This window comes from Anarhichas minor, unplaced genomic scaffold, assembly GCF_050575085.1.
Source record: "Anarhichas minor isolate MPS153535 unplaced genomic scaffold, ASM5057508v1 ptg000003l, whole genome shotgun sequence".
Classification (NCBI taxonomy): domain Eukaryota; kingdom Metazoa; phylum Chordata; class Actinopteri; order Perciformes; family Anarhichadidae; genus Anarhichas; species Anarhichas minor.
This window is the reverse complement of record NW_027466449.1, coordinates 15421179-15443697: the sequence shown is the minus strand read 5'-3', so window position 1 is coordinate 15443697 and position 22519 is coordinate 15421179. Positions and strand designations below refer to the sequence as shown.

General features: G+C 42.6%; 2 protein-coding genes across 2 annotated transcripts; one reads left to right on the top strand and one right to left on the bottom strand.

Moving 5' to 3' along the window:
* The first annotated feature begins 129 nt into the window (after positions 1 to 129).
* Positions 130 to 18227, top strand: col9a3 (collagen, type IX, alpha 3). Its single transcript, XM_076099788.1, has 32 exons — positions 130 to 2177; positions 3063 to 3131; positions 4453 to 4488; positions 5272 to 5343; positions 5471 to 5524; positions 8348 to 8383; positions 8819 to 8842; positions 9020 to 9073; positions 10218 to 10271; positions 10408 to 10449; positions 10542 to 10598; positions 10729 to 10782; positions 10896 to 10949; positions 11040 to 11093; positions 11212 to 11265; positions 11399 to 11452; positions 11536 to 11589; positions 11675 to 11728; positions 11838 to 11891; positions 12020 to 12064; positions 12156 to 12209; positions 12331 to 12384; positions 13035 to 13088; positions 13176 to 13247; positions 13972 to 14007; positions 14201 to 14245; positions 14661 to 14693; positions 15381 to 15527; positions 15655 to 15709; positions 15799 to 15981; positions 16699 to 16776; positions 17007 to 18227. Exons 1-32 carry the CDS (start codon positions 2112 to 2114, stop codon positions 17189 to 17191), a joined length of 2037 nt encoding a protein of 678 aa, XP_075955903.1. The 5' UTR covers positions 130 to 2111; the 3' UTR covers positions 17192 to 18227.
* Positions 17282 to 22263, bottom strand: LOC142958356 (uncharacterized). The gene is made up of 6 exons (XM_076099789.1): positions 21689 to 22263; positions 21449 to 21587; positions 21206 to 21350; positions 20931 to 21108; positions 19183 to 19324; positions 17282 to 18859 (listed from the first exon to the last, which is right to left on the bottom strand). Exons 1-6 carry the CDS (start codon positions 22255 to 22257, stop codon positions 18740 to 18742), a joined length of 1293 nt encoding a protein of 430 aa, XP_075955904.1. The 5' UTR covers positions 22258 to 22263; the 3' UTR covers positions 17282 to 18739.
* Between the last annotated feature and the right edge of the window lie 256 nt (positions 22264 to 22519).

The following is a 22519-nucleotide window of genomic DNA, read 5'->3' as shown; positions in this document are numbered from 1 at the left end:
TGATTACTTTACAAAAGTGCTGAATTGTTTACATATGACTTCCCCCTCCCAACTGGCTGTTAAAGCAGAATAAAGTTAAACTATTTTTTGAAGTTATGAAATGAATGTGTTCAGCCAGAGTCTCGTTATAGTCGCGTAAATAGCAATCCTCAGAATAACACTGGTAGATGTCGGCTTCTGTTGCTGAGACTATTATTTGAAATCCCAGCAGCATATAGTCCGAAATATCTTCTTTTTTTACCCCAGCAAACAGACCTTCAGTGAAGTTACATGACTCACAACCGAGGGAAGAAGAAGAACGAAGTTGAATTTAGAGATATTGACGCAACACGATTTGTTCAGCACTTTGGATCCGTTTGGAGTGGAGGGTGAGTAAGGACAGCAAGAAATGCTGCTGGAGTCTGAGCTCGTTGGTTGCGTTGTTCCTGCCAGCCTCCATTTATAGATCGACCCGTTTGTAACGGACGTCTTTTGAAGTTAGGTTGAGAGTAGTGCTCAGGTTTGTCCTTTAAGAGAGAGGAAATGGATTTAAGCTTTTTTTAAATCTCCATATTGACTTGTGATTTAATGATGTAAACTATTCCTTTATGTTGATTTGTGGTCAAGATATTTGCATCTGTGCCCCAGAGTGTGATGGTTGTCGCGGGTAGTGTTCAGACAATTGGTGGATTGACAGAAAATTAATCAGAACTTTGACAGTGCAGGAATCGTTCAATAACATAAATACAAAACATTCACTTGATGGAGCAGCTGAATTGTTGGGATTTGCTGCTCTTTTATCGTTATGTGATCGTAAACTAATATTTGGGAGTTGGACTGTATCAGACATCACTTTGGGCTTCAGGAAATTGGGATTTTTCTGTATTATCTGATGTTTATTTGACCAAGCGCTCCATTAATGGAGAAAGTAATCTGCAATTGGCACCTTGCATCGGGTCTGATAGAGTGCAGCAAGATTGAGTCCTAAAACCCAGATTTGAGTCAGCATTTATGCACTTCAGGTTCCCTTGTCTCAAAGTCTTTGGTTGTTTTTAATGTTTTTTTAGTTAGATGCCTTCTATAAGGTCTGTGGTTAACACAAGAAATTTTAGAAAAAGTTTAAGTTTTGTTATGGGATATTAAATATGTCAATGAATACACATGAATTTTGAAGCTTTAAAAAAAGATGGTTGCTAACAAGTCGCCAAAGAAGACTTCCCGACTAATCCAAATGCATCCCAGTGCATCTGCTCAGGAAAACATGGACATCCGCATTTAACTGATATTTCAATGGCAAGTGTCTGAGCATCACAAGCATCTACAGAAGTCCTAAATCAATTACCACATCATCATTAACGAAGAGAAACAGAGTATAAAGTAACCATCTGAAGTATCATAAATGTGTCTTTGCCACAGAGTTTATTTTATGCAATAATCGAAAAGCCAATGTAAAAACTGTTTTTTTTGCTTTTTGTCAAGGGAACGATGCTAACTTCCGGGTTGGCCTAGACTTGCCGCTGAGTTGCATTGTGGGAAATGTAGAGTCCAGTATTTTTGGAGCTTGACAGATTCAGGGCAGGATTTCTTGGCCTGTGTTGCTTCAGTTTTTACCATCCTTTTTATTTTAATGTGCCAAACCTTATAAAAGTGTGTGGCCTATTAAATGTGCCGGAGTACCCCTTTAAGTAATTGTACTTCTGCACAATGACAAAACCATTAAAGAACTTTTCAGAATTCTGCACACGTGGAAAAACACTATTTTAGGTCACTTTCTAATTGGTTAAAAGCAGGAACCCCCGGATACTTCTAAACCTTGTTTTTTTTTTTAGCTCAACCCACTTTCTCGCTGTCCGAATTTGTTTCTCCTCTGCTTGCTGCTGCCTCCCTCCCTCCCACACTCCTCCTCACCCCCTCACCCCTGTGTACAGTGCGCCACATTGAGTTCAGCCCCTTCGACTGGAGGCTCGGGTTTATCTGGATCCGAAAGAGAAAGCCATTCAGGAGCTGCGCGCCGTGAGGTAAAGGAAAGGCTCCGTTGCGGACGCTGGGGGGGACGTGAGAGAGGACCGGGAACCGGGGATTTGACCTTTTTTCCGCATAGACTCGGGTTTGTGAGGGCGAGCGGAGGAGCCATGGCGGTGTTCTCTGTGCTTTGGGTGCTCTTACTGTGCCAGCTTTTGACATCATCCTCTGCCCAGGTAAGGCTTGTCAACCGCCGCCTGCATCTCATCTCAATGGTGCTGAGCTTTTGTTTTTGCTGGTAGCGTTTAATGTGAATTAACTTAACTATTGCAAACAAGTTGTGTCCACTGCGGGTCCATCTGTTGATATCAAAGCATGTCCACTGTGCTGAGGACCGTCGCTCTCTTTTACATCTGCTGTAGCCCCGACCTGCCTGCTCTCCACCTTTAACAACCTGATGATGTCTCTGATATTTTACCCTCGAGTGCTCCTGATTCTTAATTCTCTCATTGACTGAACGTGGATCAGTTTTCTGTCTCTCCGCTCCTGTAGGCCTATTTTTACTCTCCCACAGCAGCCTACTTGTGTGCAGGTGGCTGTGCGTTTCGCACTGTTTGGTGAAGTCGGGGTTGTGTTTTCCTCTGAACCTGTGGAATGCACGGATTGGAGAGCAGCGCCACAGCGCACAATGCCACCTCTGTTCGCTCAGGCTCCAATAAGCAGGAGGTCGTTTGGAAAGTCCTCAGTGAATTGAGTTTATTTTGTTTAGATGAACTATGAATTAACCACTGATTTGCGCTTTCTAATGATCTAATTTAGGCTTCCTCGTGTGCCTAAGGGGGCTTAAAAGCGTCTTTACGCACGCCTGTTTTCATGGAGTTGCAGTTGCAGTTATATATTTAGAACTTTTTAATTTTGTCCTAATTCAAATCTTACACATTTCTTTCATTATCATACGGTCGCTGCCAAAATATACCAGACATTTGTCATCACTCTTTACTTTATTTCCGTTTATGTCGCATCACAAACCCTCCTGTAGGATATGGAGTGGTGGTGGTGAAGGAACAGAGGATGCGTAATACAGGGACAGATGCCTGATGTTGTTAAATGTTGTGTTTCAGAGGCTGGGCCCCAGAGGAGCTCCTGGGCCCCTAGGACCCGGAGGGCTACCGGGAAAGGATGGCACTGATGTGAGTTGACCAGACTCCGTCAGCTTCTTTCTACTTTAAAATGAATGTGCCTCATAATTCTTTTTTTTGCCCTTTTCAGATATAATCAACTCCAGTAAGTAGATAAGAAAACAATGTTAGCATCTCAGTTGAATGGAGATTTTCTCTCTGTGAGTAATTAACTGATTTAGTTTCCTCATCATTTAAGCAAAATGGGGTTTTACATTACAGATCAAGACCACCATGAATTAGAATACTTTTTAATTTGTGCCACAGTCTCTATAGTGATGGTCTGGTCATCTTTTTGTTGTTGTTGTACTTTAAATTCTAATTCACACCCAGTTGTCTTTGGTAGAAAGAGTTTTCTTTGTGCATACATGTGGCTGGAATGTTTCTAGATGTTAGTTTTTATCACATTGACTCCTCCCAAAGCCCCTCCTCCAAGTATGCATTGATAATGATGGATGTCAGGTAGGCAGGGTTTAAGTGTGTCTAATAACTGGAGTTCTGTAGGTGAATAACTGTCCAGTGACTTTTCCCTTAAACCTCTAATCAAGCTTAGATTATATTCATACTGTGACAAGCTTGACTTCTTTATCTGGTCATCAACTCATAAAATGTCTGATATGTGTGGATTTCCATCATTTTATCTTGTCAGTAAATATTGACAATACAAGAACAGGCCACTGACATTGAAGCCGCCAGACTGACTGAACTAACTGTTTAAGGGGTTTACCTGGTATGTAGGATATGTTATGGTAAAAAAAAAAAAAGACTTTATTTGCACAAGTTATAAGAGGAAATTGGATTACAGGGAAGCCAGGGGAAAAGAAAAACGTTGGTAACAAAGTAATTCCCTTTTATATCCGTTATATTCATGTCTGGCTTTTGTCAAACGTTTCTGTTATTTGAAGAAATGCGTTGTAAATGTTGTACATCCATGTCAGGAATTCTAAAGTTGTGATTATTTTAGTGACTCCAGTAAAGCTCAGGCTCACAGAGGGCCCATTGATACATTCCCCAACCCGGTGAGACCATCTAGAGTTTCACCTCGCACCTCCAGCCCCCCTGTACAAACCACACTGGAGCTTTTTCTCATGTGACCGGTCAGCATCGGTGATTCGGGTCGGTTATGTCGTGTTTGTTCTTCCCCCAGTCACTGCAAAGGCTAAACAGCACATCAGAGCACAAACTCAATGCTTCAGTTACTTGATGTTATTTTTGTTGGTATTGAAGTTGAGTAAAGTACTCTGGAAGTATTTGGGCCTGTGTGGCAGTGTACATCCAATAAATAAAATGCATGTTTTATCAGGCTATATAACTTTTTCATTCTCATTAACAGGGCAAACCTGGACCTGCTGGACTACCAGGGAAAATAGTAAGTTTTCAAACAAGTCAAGTCAGTTTTATTTAGACTTTGGGCCACTGGTGAACCTTTTATTTAGTAAAAAAAGCAAGGACCTCCCAAATGTTTTGTTTCCTTTGAACCCTTCTTTTGACTTCATCATTATTTATTCAGTGTTGCATTATTTTTCTTAACTCAATAAGGTGAGCATTAGTCCCTTTAATCTTCTCTCCATTGTCATGTAAATCATTTGTAAAGCACTTCGAGTTGCATTTGAAAGATGCAACATAAAAATAACTTGATTGGCTTCAGAAAAAGAGCTGCAATAACATCCACACGTGTCAGAATAATACAAGTGTTAGATTGGTACAACTTGTTTCACAGTGTTCCTCAATAGAAACGTTCAAATCTTAATGCAATTTCTATTGTGTGCCACCGGTGCACTAAATAATAGAATCCTGATACAAAGAGCTTTCTTTTGCACAAAATGATGATAAAGATTTCAAAGAATGCCTGAAAGAAAATGTAAATTTCAGACTAGAATAAAATCAAAGACCCTTCCTAGCTCTCCCCAAAAAAACTGACGAAGTAAAATCAGAGTACCCCTTCCTCTTTTCTGCCCTCGCTCTCTTCCCCCCTTAATGATTTTGGTACAGTCCCCGATATGATCCAAAGATAGGATCTGTCTCAAAGGGCTCAGTTCAGGACCCCCCCCCCAATATCCTTAAAAAAATTTATATGAGAACTGTTAGAATCTTTCTGTTGCGTAGATAATTGATTTATTGTGCACTACTTCATGAATCTTTATCTGTGTAGGGTCCCAAAGGGAAATCCGGAATACCAGGGGGAGCAGGAAAACCAGGCCTGCCAGGACTTCCAGGGGTGGACGTAAGTAACACAGTGACAAGGAATGTCAGGGATCAATGCTTAAACAGAGTGTTATGAAAGTGAAGTTGGTTGACCTTTAAAATACCAGCAGAGCATGAGGCAATGGTGTCATGTGCTTTCTCTGCAGGGCTTGACTGGTCCTGATGGTCCTGCTGGGAAGGATGGACCTTCGGGGGAAGCAGTAAGTGTGTCTTAGTCTTTTGATCTTTCCGGGATACGCTTAAAGATGCACCCAATTGAATTTGATGACCGTACTTCAAACTGCCCCCCCTATTAATTAACCAGTCGAAGTCAACCACTAGTAAGAGACAAATGCAGAAACACTGCATGTTGATTTGGGTGCTGAAGATCTTTAGAGGGGGTCTAACAGGGACAAGGCCAATGTTTCCTCTGTCAGCATGGATTTGTCTAGCTGGCTCACTCTCTTGGGAGTATTTTTAATGAGGGATTTAATTTCTTGCCGCTTCCCTAATCCGACCTGGAATGCACACAGTTTCCCACCAACCTGAGAGGATGATGATCTGTTGCCCCGATGCCGAGGGAAACGCGTATACATCCTCTGAGAGACACAAGAGAAGACAGAATTACATCTGCACCGCTGCACGAAGACACATTAAATATAAGATATGAAGGAATAAAGATTGGAGGACCTCTGCTGTAATGCTGCAAATTCACTGTCAAGACAGATAACCCCCCCCCCCCCCCCCCCCCCCCCCCCCTCCTAGCAATTCTAATTAGCCAACCCTAATGAGGACGCCTGCGTCAACCAGTGTCCCTAATTACTGAGATTACTCCACCGCCATGGCTGGTTCAGAGTGCTGGAGAGTCGTGCAAAGACAAACAGGATCAAACTGGTGGAGTCTGAGACGGAGCACAAGCTGGTGTGCCGCAGTAATCAGTGATGACGACAAAGGGGTCGTTTTTACAACAATACAGATTTCTCTATAATTAGAGGCACATCTGCTGAACATTTCCAGCTACCCCACATCGGTTGGTGTGTGTGTGTGTGTGTGTGTGTGTGCCAGTACACTTTGTTGTCTTGTTTGCACGCCGAGGAATGCAGTGAAGAAGTAGCATCACTGTGTTACGCTTGTTTTTCTGCCCTTTCACCTCTCAGACAACACAAATACAGCTGTGAGGGAGGTGGACGAAGAGTGAGCAGGAGACGAAATACCAAAGCTACAAATACACAAGCGGAGTCATAAATGATAATTAATGACAAAGATAATTTTCTCATCTCAATAACTTTAGTGAAAGTTGCAACGTATTTGTGATTTTCCACTTTCTCATGACAGCAGAAATGTCTTGTCCAAATAACTACATATCATATTTTTATATTTCATCAATTGATTATTATTTGTATTCATTTGCCAAAGAACATATTTGATAGCAGTGTCTCCAACACCGATTGCCTTACAATAAGACAACTTTTGCAACAACGCTCCTCATTATAGTGTCTAGATGGACTGTGACGAGCAATTGTGTCAAACACCACACACACACACACACACACACACACACACACACACACACACACACAAAGCCTTATAGTTACCACCATCACAATAACTGAAAAGGAGCTGTTAAATAACAGCCCCCCCATTAGTAGGCTAACTTAGAATCTGTTATGAGTTTGAAACAGCAAAAATCATTCTTTTAATTAACCCAAACTTCAGTCATAAGAAAGAAATACAAATCTAAATGTCTATTACTTCCACACATGGATAAGCAGTGTTAAGGAATATTTAGTGTAGTTTGATACTGACATCCCCTTTGGACAGTTTGGTTCCAGGATTGTTACCGACCTTGTGGCTTGTCTGTCTTGTCTGTCTTGTCTGTCGGTCAGATGAGCGAGGGCAGGAGATCCAGTCCAATGTTTTATTGTGGGATAGTTCAACTGGTTTATCTGACAACAGAAGAGGATAACAAAGGACATTAATCAACCCCATCAACCATTAATCAAACAATCCAACAAAGGCAATTTAACATCGAAAACAAAGCTAGGGATGAAGAAATAACTTTACCACAACTGAAACGTCATCAGTGCAGCAAAGAAATCCTAAAGAACTGAAGCTGCTATAAATGCATTTTAGCCAAAGCAAACTCACGCATCGTAGACACAGATAACCTGATGGAGGGATGAGGCCTCCGCATGAGGCCAGCAGGCTTCTTTGTTCTCGATGGAGTTGGCCACAGGTGAGCTGGCGGCCTTTATTGACTCAGAGGCTCCGCCCATCCAGGAAGCAGAGCGGCAGGTAGAGGACCGTTAGAGTGGGAGGGGATTTTCTAACAATTACCTTCAAAGGGTTCATGCATGGGTCTCAAGGGCCCAATCCCAAGCTCCACACTCACAGACTCTGAGGCGCGTTCCTGCAAAGTCCGATGGGGTTTCAGGGCGGCTCCACGGTCAAATCGGGGCTCTCTCAGACATGTTCAGCCCTTTATACACACTTTCCATAAGTCTGCATTTCTGCACACTTTGCCTGAGGAAATTATCCACAATTCATAGCGTTGTGATGTTGTACACGGAGTTACCAGAGGGAAGCCTAGAGTTGTAAAAAATAAAATAAAATAGGTAAACAAAGAGAAAGGCACATTGGTGCTCAGTCTGGCATATCATATTTACATAGAAACATCAACTTAAAGATTTATGATTGTACATGAAATGCAAGCATAAGATCTATTAACTTACACACCTGGTTTACTCATCAACCGTTTCGTTTTATTTTGACAAAAACGAGTAAATTGATTATTTGACAATTACTTCTTGTCTCGTAAGGCAAGAGCCTTCAAGATGTTAAAATCAGCAGTTAAACAAACTTAAAATGAAAACTCTTGATTGCAGATAACATGTGTGGTGTAATCAACATCGTGATGTCTCCATAAAGTCCCTGAGGGTTCAGGGTTTAAGTCTTTAAGGGCGACATTGGGTTTGGGTGATGGTTCTTTATGGTTTCATTATGTCCGTGAGGGTGATTGTGGCATTGTGACTTGCTCCCTACAGGGTGACGCTGGACCTTCTGGGCCAGCTGGACCTCCTGTAAGTACCCCCACATACCATGTGAACACCATGTCGCACCTGAGAAACCTCACAGAGGTCCACAGCAGTCGTTCCTCCAGTCCTCTGATGTGCAGCCATTGTTACATTGACTATAACACCCTGAAAGACTTCATCCTCCACTGATGCTTTGCCGTATGTACAGAAGGGAGTTACTAATCCCTCAGCTGACATAAAGGCGACACCTTCGACAGCAGCAGTGTCACATGTTGTCACAGGAATACTCAGATTATAGTTGAACACTGATATAACCGGACTGTAGAAGTGCATATCCACCTCACAGCAACAATCCTGGGACAAACTTTCAAAGCGGATTTAACGCAGTGATCCATCACATGGTGGTTATTGATGTTGTGAGCAAATCGAATCATCCCCTTGGTGTTTGTGACTTAATTTGCCTTCCTGTGTCTTCCGTAGGGCAGAGGGAGAACAGGAGCTGCAGTGAGTACACAGCACTGTCCTCTTATATCAATCTAATGTGCAGAAAGATGGAGACTGCGATGTGTTTGTATCACTTCCCACATATCACTGTAGCTTTGTTTATCATCCTGAGAGAGTCTGTGTGTACGTATTACATACCGTTATAGCCTCTGATTGAGCGCTGTCCTTTGTTTCCAGGGACTACCCGGAACCAACGGGTTTCCAGGCGGAGTCGGACCACAAGGTTCAGCGGTGAGTATCCGTCTGATCTCTCCAATTAGACTTCCTGTCCTCTGACTCAACGAGATAGTCAAAACATTATTGTTATCTATTTTATGCTGGTTTGATTCAATACGCAGATGGCCAAACAAAACTTAAGTTATTACGTGAAAACAAGGAAATGGCAGCGAAATTCATACACAAGCCTCTGAATTAGAAACAGTAAATCTGATGGTGATTGAATTCCAGCTGTTTTCTTTTTTTTAAAACATTGCCCTAAATTTCTAAATAGCTGGAGCAGCAGGTTAAGAATAACCACTGGAGAGGAAGGACACATCAGTATGTGGACTGGCCTACCAGGTCACACTTTATTTGGATTATCCAAAGCTCATCTCTAGTGTGTAACTAACAGATCACTCTGTTTCAGAATGATGCTACAATATTTTTATCAGCAGTGTGAAGTCATTTTATTGGCGGGGTTAACTTTATAATTATAGTTTTGGTCAGTATTAGACTTGTTGTCAGAGTAGTATACAGAGCAAGTGGTCAAATGAAGTATTATTGAACGTCTACTGTCTACCACGTTAAAGTAATTTGAGTGGGTAAAAATCCCCTCCACACATGTTTTAAGACATGTGAGATACTCTGCTTGGTATAACAAGTTCAGTTGCCTCATTAAAAAATATGCAATATGCACATATTTTCAGATTCAGATACACAGTCTCAACAAGAGTCTCCTCATTCATTGAAAAGTCTCAGTGTGCTGGAGGGTTCAGGTTCACACCTGAAACGTCTAAGCTGCATGTTGGACCGTGACTGGCTTACAAACTGGCTGCGATGTCACTAAATCTTGCTCGTAGGATTAAACTCAGATTGAAAGTGAGCACAGAGAAACGTTCCTCCTTCATCAGACTGATTACAAAACAGCCGTCGAGCGTCAAACTCTGCACGTTCATCCTTCTGCAGGTGAAGTGACGATAAGCAAAAACACATTTTTTTTTTTGGAGTGGAAGGATCCTTTAAGTGTTACTCTACAATCACAGCTGATTGTAATAACTGTGACCACATGACTTCACTTAGCTGAGTTGTTACAATCAGAAAAACAAACCTCATCACTTATTTTACACCAACGTGCTGACGATGCTTCTAACCTCGCTGCTATTGGTCCATTCCTCAGGGCGCTGAGGGTCTTCCAGGACTTCCCGGACCTTCTGGTGCCGACGGACCGCCGGTAAGTGCAGCTCTCATTATGTTGCTTGATAACCGGTGCTGCTGGTACAATGACTGTATTTTCCCACCGCCACCCAGTGGATCTCTTGTTGAATGTCTGTGGATTCACAGCGTGTTGTCATTTCCTCCTCCGTCAGGGTCTTCCTGGTACTCTTCAGGATCTTAGCGGGGACCTTCTGGTAAGTGCAGCGTAATGACAGTAAACTGAAGATGCGTCCCCTTCAATACATCGATAGTAGAGTCCTCAGTGTGTTGTCTCTGTCCTCTGCAGTGTCCTGCTATCTGCCCCCCTGGTCCCTCTGGTCCTTCCGGGATGCCGGGATTCAAGGTAAATGTAGCGTCCGTCGTGGTCCTTGTTTGATTTTGAATGATATGCTTCTGGGAATGTGCAGAGCTGATGTCACCCACAACACATGTCCTCATGCACACTCCTCGTGTCTGTATCTCTGCTCATGTAGGGTCACACGGGACATAAAGGAGACAAGGGAGAGCTTGGAAAAAATGGAGAGAAGGTGAGTTTTTTGATGTGACATTGATCTTTGTTTAAAAGAATAGAATAAAGCTAGTTTGTGCAAAATATTGGTTTTATTACTTTCTGTAAATTGGTGTGCTGTTCCGTCTCTAGGGTGACTCTGGTCCATCCGGCCCACCAGGTTTTCCCGGGACTGTGGGTCTGCAGGTGAGCTACACAATGACTCACAACTTGTTACTTTTCACCTGTTAAAAATGCTTTGAAGTGCCTTCATGATGCTCTGATGCTGTGTTTCAGGGCCCACGTGGTCTCAGAGGTTTACAAGGCACAATGGGATCTGTAGGAGACAGAGTAAGCAACGTTCAGACCGTGACCACTCCCTCCTCGTTCAGCTCTTTATCCCTCACAGTGCAGACGTTTGAATCTGTGCACTTACTGTCGGTTTCCTTTCACCTTCCTTTGTCCGTAGGGCCTGCCTGGTTACAGAGGCAAACCTGGCATTACTGGCATCATTGGAAAGACAGTGAGTCTCTCCTTTTTTGTAACGCACTTGAAATAAAAAACAAATAAAACAGTGTCTGGTAGTCGTTTACATCCTGAATAGACGGCTGGTCCCATCAATGAATAGCTGTGTGTGTTTCATCTGATGTCTCCAGGGTGACGTGGGAGAAAAAGGGCCGCAGGGATTCAGAGGACCCAAAGGAGGAATTGTGAGTAAAATACTTTAGTTTGTTATTAGTTTCACAAGTCTGTATAAGATGTATAAATGACATCCTGATGTGTCTTTCAACAGGGTAAATTTGGCCCCAAAGGAGGTCCCGGAGGAGCTGGACCCAAAGGGGAGCCTGTAAGTACATATCTGATTATAAATTATTTACATGAATGCAACATGTTTTTAATATACATCAGCTCATGTGTAACGTCTTCTACAGGGTATCCCTGGCAGAGATGGCAAAGACGGTACACCAGGGTTAGATGGGGAGAAGGTAAGGTCTTTCCTTTCTGCATGCTTTGGGCTTTAACGTGTTGAGTGCCCGTCATGTGATTGTGTGAGGAGAGCTGATGTCGAGGTGACAGTGTTGTCTGTGTTGATAGGGTGATGCTGGACGCCATGGGGTAGTTGGAGAGAAAGGACCAAACGGACTTCCTGTGAGTGCTTTGAAATAGACTTGGGTGTCTAATTGATAACAAAGGATGTTATTTAAATCCTCCGGTCCCTTGATTCTGCAATCTAAGTGGCAGTTTGATTGTAACACTCTTTATATTTTCTATTCCAGGGTCTACAAGGAAAGGCTGGTACGAAGGGGCATAAAGGACAAGTTGTGAGTATTACAACAAAATACAAGTTTAACCGTAAAGATGATCTTAGGACCACGGAGGAGAACTTTCATCTTCTCCTCTCTTTTAAATCAGGGTGATCCAGGGAAGGATGGGGAGACAGGACCCTATGGAGAGCCAGGTATTCCTGTATGTATCTGATGGGCTTTTTTTGGGGGGGGGGGGGGTCACAGCCTCTCTGTCGTGTCACTTAATGTCGAGTCTGGACTCTGAACTTTCCTGACTTGCCGTCTTTCGTCTCCTCCCTCAGGGTGATATCGGCGTCCCAGGAGAGAGGGGTATAGCCGGACCCAGAGGAGTGGCTGTAAGTTAATGCTTCCACTGTAATCTAAGGCAACGTGTATCTGTTGCTGCAGTGCTTATGTAGCTTCAAAAGCATCTATCACAGGGCATTTAAAAATAATCTCCGACACATTTAGAAGCCAAATTATTAGACTTTCCTCTGCACGGGTGGTCTGTTAAATTCAACCACTTATAGACTCAGTTTCCAACACTTTACCGGTGTGGGTATTTGAATGCATCAAGACTGAAGTGTAAAGCACAAACACAGCAGCACACGGCATGAGATGAAACTAGAATAGCTGAATAATAAGGTACTGCCCCTCAAAGTTAATGATATGCTACTGCGTCTGATTCAGTGGCTTGCTACGGTGGAGGTCGCAACGAAGGGCCAGTGATGAGAGCAGGTATTAATAAAGGAGGAATTCATAAACAGAGAGCTCTTTGTTTTTCACATACGACCCTGCGGCGAGGGGAAGGAAAACAGATAAAACAGCATATAAATGAACAGACTTCTCTCACACACCACACTGCATAACGACTCATGCTTTACACAAACCATCACGCCCGCTTTCTTTGAGTTCTGCATCTCTGACCTGCCGCTACTTTCCAGTTTGTTTTCACTACGGTCAGCTCTTCCTAGTAGGGTTACATGACAATGTCTGTTCTCTACAGGGAGACATCGGGCCGACGGGCATCGTTGGACCTCAGGGAGTCAAAGGCTTCCAGGTCAGTTGCATGACATCACCAACCACTATCAGTTTTCTCTTCACTTTTCAGTTTACTCACTGGCTGTGTGTGTGTCGTGTACTGCAGGGGGTAAACGGAGCCTTGGGAGATCCAGGTCTTCCGGGTCCAACAGGTATCCGTGGAGAGTTTGGCGAAAGGGTGAGTCTGACGTAGGTGACAATATGAAACGTGTCCCCGGGCTGAACGTCATCCAACATGATCCATGATACTGTATAAGGGTTTCTTATGATGATTAATATATTCTCTTGGTTATTATTACTGCTAGTTATTTTCTCAATGAATCCATTAGTCATGTCATTTTATGTTAGCAAGTAGCAAAGCCTTTAATCTAGAGTAAGACTAAGAACTCAAGACAAATATTCAGATTTGAGAAGATGGAACAAGAGAATGTTTCCATAAAAAATGACTCAAAACGAATCTGTATAATTGATGAATATATTAATTGACTAATGGTTCCAGCTTTAATACAGTATGTACAGATGAACGACAACAAAATCAGGTAAAAGCTAAAATACAAATCGTCATTAAGTGCCACTGCTTCAAATGCAAACATGAAACTTTGACACACGTCTTCACACAGAGACAACTATCCAGTACCGTGTGTCAATACGCGGGTCGTCCCACCTCAGTCTTGGTGGTATGAAGTCAAACTGCAGGCAGCGGAGAGCTCAAACACAAACAGGCCTCCTGTTCACAATCTGGGGCCAGAACAAAGCCGGTCTTTATAGCGCTGCTGGTTCCCCTCTAACCAGCCCACCTCACTTCCCTTCATCCCCCTTCATTCACAGACGGCCTTCCACAAATACCTCTACATGGATCTCATTTATTCTCCCTCTCTCTCTCTCCTTTTTCAACCCTTTAGGGTCCCGTTGGAGCTTATGGAGCTAAAGGAGACATGGTAAATATTGAAGTTCACGCTGGTCAAGTTTAACTACAGTGTGATCTCCACTGAATGCTCTCATCCAGCTTTTTGTCACGATGCTGAAAGTCTTTTATCAGCTCAAGAGATTATAGACGTTTCTTAGAAATTGTTCAAACAAAGAAGTTGTGAGATTGAATCAAATAATTCAGATCATCTGTTGTCTCTTTAGGGTGTGGCAGGAAGTGATGGCCTACCAGGAGAGAACGGAGAACCTGTAAGTATCGTCTTGAATTTCACATTAATCAGAGTCCAAACACGCAGTACTAGTGACCCGGGGACTCATTACTTTGTCAGCAGCAATTAGTTTTATAATTGAGTCAGAACTCTGCTGCTCGACTGCTGAGTAGAACCAGGAGGAGAGAACACATTACACTTCTTTACGCTGGTCTCCTGTCAGTTTTCAGATAGAAAATACTTGTACGTGTTTGGATTGTAAAGAGTACAATCTAGTTTGGTCTGTCTTTTGAATAAACTGTGTTTATGGCCATTATTTACATTTTCTAAATTCATTTATGTTCACTTGTATTGCCTCGTCGACTCTTTGGATTGCAGTAACCTGTAGGAAAGCTGCTATACGAATACAGTTGAAGCTGTGAAACTGTTAAACTAAACACGTCTGTATTTTACAGGGTCCTTTCGGCCCAGTTGGACAAAAAGGAGCGGTGAGTCACATCAATGTTTTCATTTACGTTTTGTTACGTGTGTCCTCTGACACTTCTGCAGTGTTTGGTACTCTGAATAGATCAGCTCCCTTTGAATCAGTTCTGTAGACACCGTAGATGTTCTTCCATTAACACAGAACAGAGTTAGATGGGATGTTGTGAGTGGGTTTAATTAGCAGCACAAGTTTGTTCCAAACTCCCTGTGTGTCAACTCCCTCACTTAACTTTAAAAATGGAGCCCCGCTCCACGCTGCCGCCCACTTGTCAGAGTCACTGCACATGATTGTGCTTCACATTCCAGGTTTAATAGGATTAATTAGAGTTAGGTATTGCTGCTCTGGCTTTATTGGCCTGTTCACCGCCGCCGCCACGAGGGAGAGACGAGTCACATTAAGCTGCAGCACAATTTAAGTAATTAGAGACTCCGCACTCATGAGCCTCACACTCACAGTCTCATTTAATGTTTGCTCGTTGGAGTAATCGCCAAGCATCACGACGCCATATGAAGCCGCCCCCGCATCGTCTCAACAGACCCAGTCTGCTCCTTGGCTGGTGTTTACTAAACGATCAAATCACGAGGCTTACGGAGGTTTTTAGCTCCACTTTTGGAAGAAAATGAATTTCTTAATAATTTTTGCAAAAAAAATTGTAATGAGTTATTTAACAGATAGTTCTTGTTGATTACAGGCAGGAAAGCGAGGTGAACTTGGACCTAAGGGCGTGACGGGTCCACAAGGAGAGCTTGGGGCGAGAGGGCTTCCAGGAAAAACAGGAATAATGGGCTTCCAAGGGGAGCAGGGCATGCCTGGAATTGCAGGAAAGACGGGTGTACCTGTGAGTGTTTTTTATATTTATTCTAATCTGTAAAAAGCTTGTGATTGATTGACACATATTCCTGTTTTCTAATGAACTGCCTGAATGAGCCTACGCTTTGAATGTGTCTTATTCACTTGTGTTTCAGGGTGAACTGACAAGTGAGCAGCACATCAGAGAGCTGTGTGGCTCGATGATCGATGGTGAGACGTCTTCATCAATCTTTTTTTCTGCAGTGTCGAGTAAAAGGTGAGCTGGATAATTGACCTTCTGGTGTTTTTCTACCACGCAGACCAGATTGCACAGCTGGCGGCTAACCTTCGGAGACCCCTGGCCCCTGGAATGGTGGGCCGCCCCGGCCCTGCAGGGACTCCAGGAAAGACGGGAGTCGCTGGCTCCTATGGGCATCCAGGTCAACGTGGACCACCAGGGTACAGAGGCCTGCCAGGAGAACTCGGAGGCCCAGGTCCCAGAGGTACTGACAAGTGGAATCAGTACTGACTTTAGATCTGTTGAAAGGAGCAAAAAAATAACTTGTTCATCAGTTGTACCATGATGTGATGTAATTATAAAAATCAATGGAGGAAGAAGATCCTCATCTCAAGTAAATGTACTCTCCTGCAAGTAAAAGCTGTGTATTTAAAATAACTACTCAAAAGTTTAGCGGTGTTATAAATAAATAAAAGAACTCTGTTCCGTGTGACAGATCTAACATGGCATTATTAGATTAATACCGACACATCAGTGTATGTTTTACATACAGCGAGGTAGTTTAGTCCACCTAGGGGCCGAGCTCAAGATTAATCTGAGGGGTTGTGAGATGATCACTGGGGTAGGAAAAGAAAAGTTGTATTATATAAATTTGTATTATTTTTTCTCTCATTGTTTGGATGATTCCATCTCTTTGGGCCTTGAACATTTATTTTAAGGAAAACGTTTAGAGAGTGACTCACCCTTTGGTGGAACCTTTTGTGAACCACTGGTTTAACCCTAAAACAGTGCACAGTATTCTGAAAGTTTATCATGTTTATTCTAATAAAGAATTAAATATTTTCTTCTGAAATGTAGCAGAGTAAAGGCATAAAGTAGCATAACATGGAAGTAGTCAAGTAAAGGTAAAGTACAGTGCTTTAGTAACAAATGCAACAAGTTACTTTCCACCACTCATGAAAAATGTCCATCTTCACAACAGGTAATGTTGGTGAGCACGGTGATACGGGATCCATTGGCAAAGCTGTTGATGGGCCCACTGGAGACCAAGGATACCAAGGTATGTGGCCTTAAGGAGTTCACTCGGATTAGAGCTTGAACGTTGGACACTAGCAGATTTAAAGTTACTATACTCTACATATTCACCATACTCATGGCAGACATTTTGACTTGTCAAACCTATCCAATAAGACTAATATTTTTCTCCTGTTCAATTATGAATCTGTTACAAACCTGTTGAAATAACCGTGGCGCTCTGCCTTCTGCTCCTTCCCTGCACGCTGTCCACAGGTCTACCAGGAGTACGTGGAATTGTCAAAGATGGGCGTGACGGATCTCCAGGAGACCCAGGTGAGCCTGGAGAGTCAGGCAGGGTGGGTAGGACGGGGCACCAGGGACCTCCTGGAATCTGTGACACAACAGCCTGCCAGGGAGCATCGGTCGCTGTGAAATCCTCCAACCCCAAAAACCATTAAACGTGACTTCCTGCAACCTGATGCCATCCACCCCCAAAGGAGGGAGGGTGATAAGTGAGGGAAGGAAGGAAAGAAGAGTGGTCCCAAAAATGTCCTCTTTATTTAAATACATGTATCACAAGATGGGAAGAGTAACATCAAACAGGTGATATTTTGAGAGGAACATCCCAGGAGTGACATGAAAACCAGAGCAACTGAGAGACAAACGCATGAAGAAGACATCCAGAAATGAACAGACAGAAGAGTCCAAGAGATCAACTGCATTGCGCCATATACTACAGTGTCACATAACAAGACTTGACCTACAAACTGGAAAATTAACGAGTCCTTTGGTGTATAAAAACTTTGTACATGTTGTTTCCATGCCCCGCTGACCTTGGTTAACATCCTAAAAACAACGGTGACTGTCTCTGAGGTGAATGTGCATAAATCACAGGTGTTACCTCAACATACGAGCTTACAGTGTAAGATATGGAAATAGACGACAGAGGCAAAAAGCCTCCGTCGAGGAGCTGTGTATGTATTGTAAAAGTAATAAAAAAACAAATACCAAGGTGCCCAGAAATTGTGTAGATTAATGCAAAAAACCTTTTATAGTCTTTTTTTTTTTTTTTTTACAGCTTCTTTGTTTTTTCTATTACATGTGAAGACGATTCTCTAGGTTTGAGAATCAAAAACAAAATAAAACTTGTGGATGCGTAAATCAGACATTGTAAAATAAATGTAATAATCTTACGAGCAGAGTATATTTTCTTTTTTTTTCTTTTTTAAAACTACATTGATCACATCCACGATGTACTACCGGTGCTGTAACTATTAAATATACATGACCTTAAATACTATTTATTATTTGTGGGTGACTGTTGTATGTACAGTAAGATGCTACAGCGACATGTTGTAAGAAAGAACAAATAAAGCCACTTTTCAGTAAAACATTACTCTTCTCTACACAACATATCAATGAACAGTCTGTATGTCAGAGTAATACGCTAACGCATGAAAATCAAGTATCCCATTCATTCATAAAGTAGCAACACTTAAGCATGGCAGTGCATTTGCAAACATTAAATAACAAAATTTGAATCAAGCATATAAAAGGTGTATTTATAATAAAAAATGTATGATAGCTGAAGAGATGGAATCAAATCATTAGAGCACTAGCTCAGCTGTTCTCAAAGGGAAACAGTGCCACCTGTGTACAGCTCGAGGAAAACCTTATTTTAAAACGTGTGTGTGTGTGGGGGGGTAATATATCAGCAGAAGAAGAAATGGCATGGCACTTCAAACACCAGCCTGATGCAGTGTGGTTTAGAGATGCAGCTGGAGAACACCAGCCATGTTTGAGCATCCCGTGGTCTGAGACTTCTAAATATCTGTTATGTAGTCAGACGCAGAGCTCCTCTGAAAAGGATGCTTTTTGTCAGTTAAAATGTGACAACACATTGGCCTCACCCATAGCCAGGCCTCATTGGGACAACACAGGCTTCCATGTTAAGTTCAAATGTACTCAGATATCTGGCTGATATGTTGGATAAAGTAGTGAGAGGGTCATTGCTCTACCGCCAGAGGGATGCTCAGTGTGTCGTCCTCCTCCCGGTGGATTGGGTCTGAAGAAGGGCTGGATTTAAGAAAGCGTCCTTTCCCATCAGCGAATGTCTTCTGGAACTCCTGTAAAGCAAATGATTGTGGCTAATGACAGATAGTAGCGATGCCTTATTATTTTAAGTCTGTCTATCTAGACTCCCCCTCCTTTATTCCAGGTGGTGGTGGTGTTGTTGCACACAGTCAGCATAATGTGGTGGATTGTTTCACTTTGCTGCCAAGATTTTTAGCATGTAAAACCACAGACTGCAACGCTAGATGAGCCATCACAGTCAAATAATAAAGTTTATCTGCATTACTTATGACTCAAGCAGCAAGAGCAGCCCCGGGTTTCAAGTCTCAAATGATTCCGTTGCAGGAGGATGAAGCCAAACTGAACACAAGCTCACTTCTTTGAAGGTGTCTCCGTATGTTTTCTTGATGTATCTGAGGAAGGCGGTGGTCCACTGCAGGGTGGTCACTTTGTCTGTATCCGACTCACAAAACGGCGCCAGCATGTTCAGCTCATCACAGTACAAACGAATCATCTTCCTGTGCACAAGCAAAGACGTTACGTATGTTATTACCAGTGTCTCTCAAACTTTACTGACACGGTCCTTAGATGCTAAAGTCTCGAGTCGCAGTGGGGACAGTTTGACTGAATAGCAGCCTGAGACAGTACAGAGAGCAGAGAGACAGGAGACATCGGGAGAGAGGAGGGTACGACATGCAACAAAGGTCCCCGGCTTCATATTATATATATATATATATATTATATTTCAATGCCGCTTTATGACATACTGGACTCTGACTTTTAAATTACATTTTAATGAGATACGATACTATGACTTTTTATGACTTATTCTAATGGAACACTATATTGTGAGACGTACTATAGTGCTCTTTTTCATGGCCTACTGTACTATGACATGTTCATGAAATACTAAATTGTAAAACATGTTAAGGCATAATATACTATGACTTTTACATGGCATATATGATGAGTATTTATGACATACTATGCTATTACTTTTTATGACATTACTCATAACTCTTCTCCATATCCACACTGGTTGTTCGTCGCTCTTGGCCGCTCTGTTTTATGCGTATGAGTTATTTCTTTGTGCGGTTTGATTTACTTGAACTTGACCCGTTTCCTCGTGTCTCCAGAATCATTATCCTCCGACTCACCAGCTCATTACCGTGACCTCGAGCTATCGTAGCAGCTCTCTCTCATCAGCTCAGCAGAGCTCAGCTTCTCACCGTCCTCATCACTCTACAATAAATCCTTCATTCTTGCACACTCCAGTCTGTGTCTGGGGCCGCCCATTATTGATCCTAACATAGACTATACTATGACTTATTTATGACATACTACACTGACTGTTTTAACAATGTTTGACATTTTATGACATGTACTAAGATTTTTTAATGACTTACCATATTATGACTTTTTATTGAGAGAGTCAAGAGTCCAAACTGACAAACAGGAAGTGAATGCATCCAATAGCCTTTATAGTAGGGGGGGCTCATATATATTGTCAATATTTCTATGTTATGACAATTAGAAAAGTAGTTTGTTGTTTTGCATAGAACTATTATTCTATTGTCTTAATTCGTTATTCACTAACTTTGGTTCGTGTGCAGGAGGAGTTGAAGTTGGTTCAGACCAATTGCCAACTTTTCTTTGTTGACTGATGGATTTCCTTATGGTCTTTTGAAAGTTTATTTTAGTTTCTTCTGTGTATATAATCCCTCCACCACTCGACCAATCCTTACATTATTGAATTACTATCACTCAAGACAAAGCAATACAGCAAACCCACGCAACTGAGAAGCCAAAGCTCGGGAATGTTCGGTCCTTGTATTTGACTTAAACATGTACATATACACAAATATTGTAAACATATCACACCAAGAAAAGCCTTGCTTGTGTGTTTATTAGGGAATAGCGTACAGTGAGTGAACGAGGGAGTAATTCAATCTGAAGTGACAGCTAAGCAAGACACACTTGTTATACTGACATTATTTCACACCCCAAGAGAATATACATGACTGTGACTATGACCCAGAGAGAAAACATCAAATTCTGATTAAAAAGTACATTCATATTTATGGATTATTATTTCATAAGACCATGTAACAGACTGGGACTCACCTGCGTTTCCTCTCTTTACTGTTGTGTACCTCCCTGCGCTGGATCAGTGACAGATGAGATCGGGTCCTTTTCGAGGTGCTGCTCCCTGATTCTCCGGCTGAGTCCGGGGCAGCCTTGCTGGGTCGGGAGGTGCGGGTGCCACCGTGCTTCCTGAAGGCAGCCGGTGTCGCCACATCATCTTTGAAAAACACGAGTGTAGAAGACTAAATTAAGACACAAAGCAACCACAAAAAAACGTATGAAAGAAAGAGTGGGTTTAGAGTACTGATCATTACTTCCTGTGTTCACCAACTGCTGCTCCTCTATTGTATAGTGAGCTTTCGTAACAACCCTTTCCGGGCGGAAGTTAAATGAGAACTTGGGGATGACTAAACCCTGATGATTGTTAGGTTCAACCATATGAGGATTATGGCCAATCACCTGAGGTTGAAACAGGAAAATAGAGGATTGAACAATGAATTCTACCTGTTCTTCCTATACAAGCTGTACGACGGTGCATATTTAGTTTGTCATCATACTTGTTCACACATGTTGGTGACTGGGTTAAATACACCCCCTGCATATGGGCTGGAAACCTCAAAAGGATTGGCTCTGTCAGTGGTCATGTGTATGACCGCCTCTTGAGCCTCTGCAGACTGCTGAAGCATTGTCAAGAAACTGAAACACAACAACAGAGATTTTTGCACATTCCATAAAAATGAGCGTTATGGGGCTATATTTACTAACAAATAGCAGTAGACTATGTGAGTGACGCCTACTTGCTGAGAACTGCAGACTGAATATCTTGCTGTTTTGTGGTGTTAGCAGACAGGGCGTTAAACCTTTTCTCCAAGCAAACCCTGGCAGCCGATCTGGATCGCGTCTGCGAGTACGTGCTGCTGTTGGCACGTAGTTCAGTCGGGCTGTCTTCACCTCGGACTCTGGCCAGCACGAAACCCGGGACCTCTCCGTGAGAAGCCGGTGTCTTTTCTCCTGGCATCACCTGATGGTGTTCATCCATTGAAGTGGACAGGTCGATAGCTTGAGTGGTCACGATGGGGGAAGTCACTGTGGCGTCTTTAACCATCACCGTAGCTGGGTGAGATCTGGCAGCGGGTAACTCTGGAGGGGCAACGTGTACCTCCATTTGTGCCTGGATGAGGTGCTGGAGGTGTGTGTATTCAACCTCGGACATCTCCACCAGACCGAGCTCAGGTCCCAGCATCTGCCCGTGATCAATCGTCACACATCCGCCGTGGTTCAAAATCACCCCGCCGAGGTCACAGGTGTGTTCTCTGGATGAAGGGGATACATGGAAGGTTGTACACGCTGAGGGAAATGATGACATCCTTCACTCTAGAGACGGGCTGGAGATCAAGGAAAACAACATGTATATAAACATATATATATATATATGTATATATTACTCTTCGTACACTGACACCAGAACAAGCTATGTAGCTTCAGTCCATGTTAATCAACTAGAAAACATTATATTATTAACATTATTAAAAATGGACAAAATTGTTGTTCAAATTAGCCGAAACAACTTACGTCATCCCCAACTCCAAAATGTCAGTTAGCCCGTAGCTAATTACCAAAGCTAACGT